Genomic DNA, 11,305 nt, shown 5'->3' on the forward strand with positions numbered 1-11,305 from the left:
TGTCCCCGAAAATCTTACCAATGAATAGGTTTGGATATTGCTTTCTCATAGCATCCTCGGGTTCCCATGTAGCTTCTTCAACCCCGTGTCGATGCCACAACACTTTTACTAACGCTATTTTCTTATTTCTCAACTCTTTGATATCACGAGCTAAAATCTGTATTAGTTCTTTATCATAAGATATATCAGGCTGAATTTCAACCTCAGTCGGGGAAATGACATGCGAAGGATCTGATCTATATTTTCGTAGCATCGATACGTGAAATACGTTATGTATATTTTCTAACTCAGACAATAATGCAAATTGACAAGCCACTAGTTCGACTCGCTCCATAATTTCATATGGTCCGATGAACCTCGGATTCAATTTGCCTTTACGACCAAATTGAAGTATTTTCTTCCATGGAGATACTTTCAAAAACACTTTATCCTCGATCTGATACTAAATATCTTTTCTTTTTAAATCTGCATATGATTTTTGACGATCCGCAGCTGCTCTCAAACTATCTCGTATTACTTTCACTTTTTCTTTTGTTCTCTGATCAAATCAACCACGTGAATCTTATTCTCACTAAGCACTGTCCAATACAACGGTGTTCGACATTTGCAGCCATACAAAGCTTCAGAAGGAGCCATTTTGATACTTGATTGAAAGCTATTATTATATTGAAATTAAATCAGTGGCAGACATCGTTCCCATGTACTTTCAAACTCAAGAATACAACATCTCAACGTATCCTTGGGTATCTGAATAATTCGCTCTGATTGACCATCCATCTGTGGGTGAAAAGCAATGCTAAAATGTAGTTTCGTACCTAATGCATCTTGCATTTTCTTCCAAAATCGTAATGTAAACCTCGGATCACTATCTGAAACAATAGAAATAGGTACTCTAAATAATTTCACAATTTGAGAAATATACAACTCAACAAGCTTATCAAGTGAATAATATGTACCAATCAGAATGAAATGGGCTGATTTAGTTAATCTATCCACAACAACGCAGATTGTATCTTTCTTACTCAGTGATAGAGGTCAACCCGATACAAAATCCATCATGATTTTGTCCCATTTCCACTCAGGAATCATAATCGGTTGAAATAACCTAGATGGAACCTAATGTTCAGCATTAACTTGCCGACAAATTAAACATTTTGAAACAAATTTCGAGATATCTCGTTTCATACCATGCCACCAATAAAGTTGTTTCAGATCATTATACATTTTAGTACTACCCGGATGAATAAATAACTGATTGCTATGAGTTTCATTTAAAATCATCTGAATCAACTCTGAATTTCTCGAAACACATATTCGATCTCTGAATCTCAAACAACCTTCAGCATCAACTCGAAATTTTGAATCAGTATTCAAATCACACTGAGCCTATTTTGCTAACAATTCATTATCAACCTTTTGAGCTTCGTAAATCTGTTGAATAAATAATGGTTTTGCTTTCAACTCAGCTAAAACTGAACCATTATCAGACAAAGTTAACTGTGTATTCATCGCACGTAAAGCAAACAATGATTTATGACTTAAAGCATCAGCAACAACATTGGCCTTTCCCGGATGATGGTCAAATTATAAGCTCGTAGTCTTTTAACAACTCTAACCATCTTCGCTGTCGTAGATTCAAATCTTTCTGAGTCATCAAATTTTTAAGCTTTTGTGATCAAACTAAACGTGACATTTCTCACCGAACAAATAGTGGCGCCAAATCTTCAAAGCAAATACAATCACAACTAACTCAAGGTCGTGTGCCAGATTGTTCTTTTCATGCGACTTTAACTGTCTCGAAGCACAGGCTATGACCTTGCCTTCCTGCACCAAAACTGTAACATCCTAATATAGGGCCTAGTAGGAACAGTGGTTTCAAGACCACGGATCTGAGGCTAAGAAAATTATTTTTTTATATTTTTGGTGTTATAGCATGATTATATAGATACATGAAAATTTTGATGAATTAATTTTAGCGATTTTGAGTCTAATTGTGAAAAGGGCTAAATCCCATTAAGTGCAAAAGTCCAAATTAGATAGAAAAAGAGTGTTAATTTGTCATGGACTAATTTTTGGAGGCTTTTAAAGGGAAATTAACCCCTTAAAAACAAGGGTGGCCATCCATAGTAATATAGGAGACAAAAAATTTTGGTTTAGGTGAGTTAGGTGGACCTATTTGACTTGAAATATTATAATAAAGAAAAGGTGATATCATACTTCATCTTCTCCATTGTTCCACCGAAAATTTCAGCAAAGAGAAGGGTTTTTGAAGCTTTAAATTTCAGCAACTCATTACTCACACAAGTAAGTGATTTGCTTGATAATTTGTAATGGCCGTACCCGAGACCGTTTCCGGAGTCGAACACGAGGTGTTAACAGACTTAATTCATTTACTTACACAGTTCATTTTAAAATTTCCAGACAAGCTGGCTAACTGCATCACAGTCACTTTAAAAATCATATCTAGAGTTCCAAAACTCGAAAATCGATTCCGTAAATTTTTCCTGAAACTAGACTCATATATTCATCTATAAATTTTTTTCTAGAATTTTTGGTCTGGCCAATTAGTACAGTTTAGTAGTTAAAGTCTCCCCTGATTCAGGGTTCGACTACTCTGACCTTCATGCATTACGACTTAGATATCTCCCTGTACAGGGCTTAAATACTTATGCCGTTTGTTTCTAATGAAACTAGACTCAGAAAGGAATCTGTACATATAAAGCATGACTTCTAATTATCTCTGGTTAATTTATGGTGAATTTCCAAAGTCAAAAAAGGGGATCCAGAAATCGCTCTGGCCCTATTTCACAAAAACTTAAACATCTCATAAAATACGGCTCATATGGTCATTTCGTTTCTTCCAAATGAAAATAGACTCATCAAGATTCGATTACATAATTTATTCATTATTTAATTACATTCCGAATATTTTTAGTGATTTTTCAAACTCACACCACTGCTGCTGTCTGCATCTACTTTAAGGTAAATCTCACCTATTTCATAGTTTCCATGATTCAACTAGCCATTTGACATACATAGCACCAAATATGATCGCGATTAACCATTCCAATGGCTAATCATTGCCAAGCATTTCCACACCTCTCAATAACCATATATATATACACAAAATGATTATAACGCTACGCTCAAAATATATAAGCCATTTTCGCATGGCCATCCGAATATATATACATTACCAAAAGGTACTTAATTAACAACAAAGGTCAGTCCCATACATGCCACTATCGAAGTTCAACTAAAAAAAAGGGTACCAAAAGGGTTTAGATAGTGTGGACGACTTCGACTTTGACAATCCCGAGTCCGATAGCTGACGAACAAAATCTATAAAACAGAGAATTAAAGAAACAGAATAAGCATTTAATACTTAGTAAGTTTGAGTAATGAAATTATTTACGACCAAAGTATAGCGTTCATATGACTAAATGAATAATTGCTTATATGCATGTTCTCAAAATCATACTTACTTCACGCTTCAACCATTATATTCATACACAGGGAATCAACCCTAACTAGAGGCCGGAAGTTCGTTAATCAATTGAGCGAATACTATTTAAAAGGAATCAACCTTTCCGATGCATATACGAAACATACCTTATCATTTGGATTTCATGAGCGTATTATTTGAAATTATTACAGCAAGATCTCTCACTTCCAAACCCAAGTACCTTCGGGATTTAGCCGGATATAGCAACTCGCACACATGCCTTCGGGTCTTAGCCCGGATATAGTCACTAGCACAAATGCCTTCGGGACTTAGCCCGGGTATAGCAACTACTCGCACAAATGCCTTCGGGACTTCGCCCGGATATAGTCACTAGCACAAATGCCTTCGGGACTTAGCCCGGATATGGTCACTAGCACAAATGCCTTCGGGACTTAGCCCGGATATCATCCAAATAATCATGCACATATATCAATAAATCATGACACATCTATATTTCATTTTCATAACTAGAATTCAAACACAAGACACTTATCAACCATTACCATTTTCGGCTCAATAGCCACATACAAAGAGCATGATTTTGATTTGCTTTATAACATGATCTCTATACGTATTCGGCTGCCCGTCATAAGTATAAACTAATCACCTCAATATATAATTCAAGTAGAATCATTATATCTCCGTTTATTTGTTATGCTATATGTCATGACTTAATCAAATCATAAACTAAGTTCCATTACTCGAAAACTTACCTCGGATGTTGTCGAACGACTTCAACGGCTATTCAATTACTTTTTCCTTTCCTTTATCAAATTTAGTTCCCCTTTGCTCTTGAGCTTAATTTAACAAATAAATTGATTTAATCATCTTGAACATCAAGAGAAATTCAAGGTACTTAGCCCATATATATATTAGACATTAGAGTCATATATATGAAATCATGAATCAAATTCAACATATTAGCTAATATTCTCCTTTAGCCGATTATCTAAGTCAAGATAGAATCATCAATATGCTTACCTATAGCCGAATATATGCAACACCAATCTATGTATTCATTCATGTGGTCGAGTATACATATTCCAATATGATATCATTTCCATTTCATTTAACACTTAACTTTTACCACATATCAATTAACCCATTTTTTTATAATTACAAAACTCTTCATCTATTCATGCTCTCATATTCGGTTATCCATACCTATACTAACCATATAACTAAAAATTCTAAGTTTAAACATAATACAACATTTTAGCACCATGGCCGAACACTTCATGAAGTTGCTAAGACCCATCCTTTTCAAATTCTCACACACACTCACATCCAATCCTTTTTATTAAGCACTCAAACTCTATCATCTTCATACCTCATCAACACAACATCAAACACCAACCAAGAAAGACAACATCCATGGCCGAGTATCATCTCCATCAAATAGCAAAGATTTAAACCATGGCTAGGTAGAATTCAAACTAACAACTAAAAATATGCATGAATTTCATGGAATAACATCAAACATACCTCTTCCTAATCATCAACCAACCAAACATGAAGCAAGAGAATTCTTTTCTTCTTCCTCCCTCAAGTCACGGCAATGGAGGAGCAAGGATGAAACAACTTTGGTTTCTCCTCCCACTCACCTCATGTTTTATTATTCTTAATTCATTATTTTATTTTGTAACAAAAAAAATGTTAATAGAAAAATACATATTACCATTAATAGCCCATACCATGGCCGGCCACTATCCAAGATTTGGCTAATTTGACATGCAAGTACCCTCTTTTTTGACATCATGCACTATTAGATCCTTATAGATTAACCTATCACATTTCAAAAGTGTCACACCTAAGTCCTATTAACTAAATTCACATGCAATCAACTAAATCGAAGCTTAAAACTTTCACACATTCATATCCACATATTTTAGACAATAAAGATTATATTCAAATACTTCGGTGATTCGGTTTAGCGGTCCCGAAACCGATTTCCGACTAGGGTCAATTTAGGGCTGTCACATAATTTTTGTACTTTTGGAATCCCCTTTGCATGAGCTTTCTTTTGAGGGGACTATGTTACAAAATGGTAAATGTTCTCAGAAGCTTCCATGAAAGGGTTCATGAGGTTTGCTAAGTTTATGTGGAATAACCTGAGTTTTAGTTGTTAGACAAACAAGTTTTATGAAAGGTGTTAGCAATAAAACACCTAATTGAACCATTTTGCAAAGTTTGTGAAACAGGTAAGAAATGCATTATATAGATGGAATTGTAAGATGCCATAAGCATAAATATTACTAGGCTAGGCTTGAATGATTAGAAAATGCAATGAAAGTCGAATTACGAGCCCGAGGGCAAAATTGTAATTTTAGCAAGGTTTAGGGGCAAATTGGTCATTTTTCCCTAGGATGAGATAGGGATTGCAAAGGAATTAAATGATGTATTGATATAGTTATTTTGCTGATTTTGACCTCGATAAACCAAATCCGAAAGTTGACCGAGGAAAACGGAAGGTTTTAGAGTGCTCAAAGCCCAAATCTGAAACGATCACCAGGTAAGTTCGAATAACTAAAAGTAGACTCTAATGTACTTAAAATGTATATTCTTGATTGTATAAATGTAATAATTTCCTATTGCACGATAATTTATGAGATTTTATAAAGCAAGTAAAATATGTATAAGAATGTCCTGGTTGAATGAATAAGGTTATTCGATGGAACATCTCGAAAATGAATTGACGGTGAAAAGGATCTAGCCCGGACGGGTGATCCTAAAGTGATCTAGCCTCCCGAAGAATATGTGTGCCTTAAGGATTTTGCCCGGACGGGTAATCCGAAGTAGGATCTAAATTTAGCCTGGACTGGTAATTTAGATCCGAACTCATTAGAGTATATGTCATTGTAAGAGGATTTAGCCTGGACTAGTAATCCCGAAATTTACTCAATAAGTTTGTATTACGGGTAATTTAGCCTAATTTGACAATTCCGCCATAAGATGCGAGGTTCGCGAGAGTGCATACTCGAAATGATCACTTGTATGAATTGACGGGAAATGAGATATCCATTGGAGAATCGAGAAATTTAATGGGAATAACATCAGATGTAAATTGGGAATAATGTTGTGATGAGCTCATCTAGATATACTATTATTTGTCATGCCATGAAACTAACTTAGTGGTTGAGTGTATGTGATAGGAAATCTATTCTATACCTGTTTGGATGGAGTATTTATTATGGTTACATGTTCCATAATCGATAAGTTTACTTTCCCGTTATCCGGACTTACTAAGCATGTTAATGCTTACCCTCTTTTTATTTTCCTCTGTCTCACAGTACTCGTGGACTCTTGAGGATTGGAAGACGGTTGGTGCGTTGGTCATACTATCGATCTAATCCTGTTTTGGGTATATGTGAAAGCTTTTATTTTGTTATAATGGCATGTGTAGGGCTAGACTAAAATGTTTGATTTAATGAGAAATTGGTTATGTATTTTGACAAAGTCAAAAGCCTTTCATTTTGTATCAAGCCTAGAATAGTGGCTGTTATTCATTTTGGTAAATTCATATAATGTTCTTTCTATGGGCGTGCCCAAGCCACACGGGCATATGAAGCCTAAAGCATAAAGTTTTTCCAAGTTTATCTTAAGTTCTCGGTTTGGTCCCAAACCATCTTGGATAATGTTTTGGGCCTCATAAGTCATTTAAGGGTTAGATTGCTTATGAAACGAAAAGTTTTAATTTGATCAAGATTTTATGACCTGATTTCCAAAGATTGATTGAGTTTAAGTTAGGTAGCACCTCAAACCCTATTCCGGCGTTGGATACGGGTGAAGGGTGTTACATTTATTGGTATCAGAGCTACGGTTTAGTTGGTTCTTGAATAAAGTAGTATGTATTGAGTATAGTTATACATGTCATTATACAAGTGATGATAGTGTGACATCTCCTAACCTTTTTAATTGCATTTGAATATAGAAAATGTCTTTCGATCAAGCTCGAGATGATTCTGAGGGAGCCGAGAGCTATGCTCTAGCTTCTGTATAGAGGGATAACTCTAGTAGTAGAAGGCCCATGTCTGGGGGCCGAGAAGAGGCGAAAGCTGCCTTCTTCGAGATGATGGACGAGTGGTTCAGGGAATATATGAGAAGTCATCCTGAGATACCCCGACCTCCTCCACCAGCCGCCCAACTTGAAGGAGCACCATGGGTCGTGGAACCTATGAGATTGGGAAAGGCTCCGGTAGACAAACTCAAGAAATATGAGGCCAAAGAGTTCAAAGCCACCCTAGATGATGACCCAGAACGTGCGAAATTTTGGCTTGAAAATACTATGAGAGTGCTCGATGATTTGTCGTGTACTCTAGAAGAAAGTTTGAAATGTGCGGTATCTCTTCTAAAGGATACTGCATATAATTGGTGGAAGACCATATCCTCGGTGGTACAGAGAAAGACCATTACATGGGAATTTTTCCAAGCTGAGTTTGAAAAGAAGTTCATCAGTCAAAGATTTTTAGATCAGAAACAAAAAGAGTTCCTAGAACTCAAACAAGGAGATAAAACTATGTCTGAATACGAAAAAGAATTAGTGAGGCTAAGCCAGTATGCGAATGAATGGGTCCTAATAGAAGTTGAAATGTGCAAACATTTCGGGGAGGGTTTGAATGAATAAATTAAGCTGTTGATTGGAATTCTTGAGATACAAGAATTTGCTGCCTTAGCTGATCGGGCTAAGAAGCCGAAGGGCTTAACAATAAAAGGAAGCAAGCCAAGAGAGAGGCTCGAGTATCAAGTAAGAAGACCAGTAGCAAGGCGCATTCTTTTCCTACAAAGAAATCAAGGAGTCGTCAAGACCACTCCACTTCATCAGTGGGATACTTGGGCAGTGCAAAGAGTTCTAAGCTCCATAACCCAAAGTCTTCTTCTCTTTCGGACACAAGTGTGGCTAGCATTGATGATCAAAGGTCGAAGTGCATGAGTTGCAACAAATTCCACTTTGGGGAATGCCGAATGAAGAGTGGGTCATGTTATAGATGTGGTTCTCTTGACCACTTCCTTAGAGATTGCCCGGAAAGATCAAATAGAGAAGTTGAGCCAGCTTCGAAATCAATTGCTCTTAATTCTCAGAGTAGACCTCCTAGACCTGCCGAAACTGCTAATGATAGTTGAATAGTTGCCAGAAACTCCACTGCAAAATTAGAGGCCCGAGCTCCAGCAAGAACCTATGCGATCCGTGCTCGAGAGGAGGCCTCTGCTTCTAATGTCATAACGGGTATATTTTCTATTTATAATACTCATGTTATTGCTTTGATCGATCCAAGGTTGACCCATTCATACATCTGTATGAAATTGGCGTCTAGTATGAACTTGTTTATAGAACTCACTGAATTTGTAATTAGAGTGTCAAACCCTCTAGGCAAGTCTATTCTGGTAGATAAAGTTTGTAAGAATTGTCCCTTGATGATTCAAGGCCATTGTTTTTCGGCCCACCTTTTGCTCTTGCCTTTTGATGAGTTCGACGTGATTCTTGGCATGGACTAGTTGACCGTTCATAACGTGGTTGTAAATTGTGGTAGCAAGTATGTTGAATTGACGTGTCCTAATGGTGAGACTCTCCAGGTTGACTTAAGTGAGTCGGACTCATCACTGATTATGATTTTCTCGATGACGGCCCAAAGGTATTTGAGGAAGGGGTATGAAGCCTACTTAGCCATTGTTTTGAATACCAAAGAATCTGAATTAAAGATGGAGTCGATACCGGTGGTACGAGAATATTTCGATGTGTTTCCCGAAGAGTTACCTGGGTTACCCCCTGTTAGAGGGGTAGAGTTTGGTATTGAGCTAGCACCTGGAACTGCGCCTATTTTTATTGCCCCTTATAGAATTGAACCAACTGAATTGAAAGAGTTAAAGGTATAGTTGCAAAAATTGGCCGACAAAGGCTTTGCAAGGCTAAGTTTTTCGCCTTGGGGTCTCCTGTTTTTTTGTTAGAAAGAAGGATGGATCGATGAGGTTATGCATAGATTACAGATAACTCAACAAAGTGACCATTAAGAACAAGTACCTATTTCCAAGGATTGATGATTTGTTCGATTAGTTGAAAGGGGCCACTGTATTTTCCAAAATAGACTTGAGGTCCAGCTACTACCAATTGGGAGTTAAAGAGTCGGATGTGCCCAAGACTGCCTTTAGGATAAGATATGGTCACTATGAATTCTTAGTCATGTCGTTTGGTCTAGCGAATGCCCCAGCTGTATTCATGGATTTAATGAATAGGGTGTTTCGGCTGTACTTGGACAAGTTTGTTGTAGTGTTTATTGACGATATCCTGATTTATTCCAAGGATGAGTCAGAGCATACGGAACACTTGAGGACTATATTATAGACTCTACAGGATAAGCAACTCAACGTTAAGTTTAGCAATAGTGAGTTCTAGCTCCACAAGTTGGGGTTTTTGGGTCACATCATTTCGGGAGATGGTACCCGAGTTGATTCAAACAAGATCTCTGCTATCATCGATTGGAAACCACCGAAGAATGTAACCGAGGTTAAAAGATTTTTGGGCTTAGCTGGTTCCTATAGATGCTTTGTAAAAGGATTTTCCATGATTGCAACTCCATTGACGAGATTGCTACAAAAGGATGTTAAGTTCGAATGGTCCGAGGAATGTCAGCAGAGTTTTGAAAAATTAAAGATGTTGTTGACCGAGGCTCCAGTTTTGGTATTACCCAAGTCAGGAAAAGAGTTTGTGGTCTATAGTGATGCATCCTTAAATAGACTGGGTTGTGTACTTATGCAAGAGGGCAAAGTGATCACCTATGCTTCGAGGCAACTAAAACCTCACGAGAAGAACTACCCGACACACGATTTAAAGCTTGCCTCAATCGTCTTGGCTTTGAAGATTTAGAGGCACTATTTGTATGATGAGACGTGTCGTATATTCATCGACCACAAGAGTTTAAAGTATCTAATGACTCAGAAAGAATTGAACCTGAGGCAAAGGAGATGGTTAGAGCTAATTAAAGATTATGAACTGATCATTGGTTACCATCCAGGAAAGGCGAATGTAGTCGCCGACGCCTTGAGTAGGAAGTCACTGTTTGCTTTGAGGGCCATGAACACTCAGTTAACTATATCTAATGATGGTTCGATCCTAACAAAGTTGAGGGCCAAACGACTTTTCTTCATGAAATTCGTGAAGCTCAGAAAGATGACGAGAAACTGCAAGCTAAGAGAACTCAATGTGAGTCAGAGATTGAATCAGATTTTCATATTAGTACCGATGGTTGTATAATGTTCAAAGACAAAATTTGTGTACCCAAGAATGATGAGCTAATTCAGAAGATTCTGAGGGAGGTACATGGTAGTTGTTTTTCCATCCACCCGGGTAGTGTAAAAATGTACAATGACCTTAAGAAAATGTATTGGTGGTCGGGTATGAAAAGAGACATCTCAGAATTCGTATCGAAATGCTTGATATGTCAACAAGTCAAGGCTGAACACCAAGTACCTTCGGGTTTGTTACAGCTTGTGTTGGTTCCCGAATGGAAATGGGACAGGATTATCATGGACTTCGTGACCGGATTACCGTTGACCCTGAAGAAGAAAGACGCTATTTGGGTTATAGTTGACAGGCTAACAAAGTCGACACACTTCATCCTAGTGCTAACCGGTTACTCTCTGGACAAGTTGGCTGACTTGTACATATCCGAGATCATAAGGTTACATGGAGTACCGTTATCAATTATTTTGGATAGAGACCCAATATTCACTTCAAGATTTCGGAAGAAGCTACAGGAAGCTTTGGGTACTAAATTGAATTTTAGTACGGCATTCCACCCTCAGACG

At 37.3% G+C, this 11,305-nt stretch overlaps 1 protein-coding gene across 1 annotated transcript; it reads left to right on the plus strand.

Moving 5' to 3' along the window:
- Positions 1 to 7,532: 7,532 nt before the first annotated feature.
- Positions 7,533 to 8,626, plus strand: LOC107887844 (uncharacterized). The gene is made up of 2 exons (XM_016812070.2): positions 7,533 to 8,115; positions 8,196 to 8,626. Exons 1-2 carry the CDS (start codon positions 7,533 to 7,535, stop codon positions 8,624 to 8,626), a joined length of 1,014 nt encoding a protein of 337 aa, XP_016667559.2.
- The last annotated feature ends 2,679 nt before the right edge of the window (positions 8,627 to 11,305 follow it).

This window comes from Gossypium hirsutum, chromosome A03 (genome assembly GCF_007990345.1).
Source record: "Gossypium hirsutum isolate 1008001.06 chromosome A03, Gossypium_hirsutum_v2.1, whole genome shotgun sequence".
NCBI classification, from domain to species: Eukaryota; Viridiplantae; Streptophyta; class Magnoliopsida; order Malvales; family Malvaceae; genus Gossypium; species Gossypium hirsutum.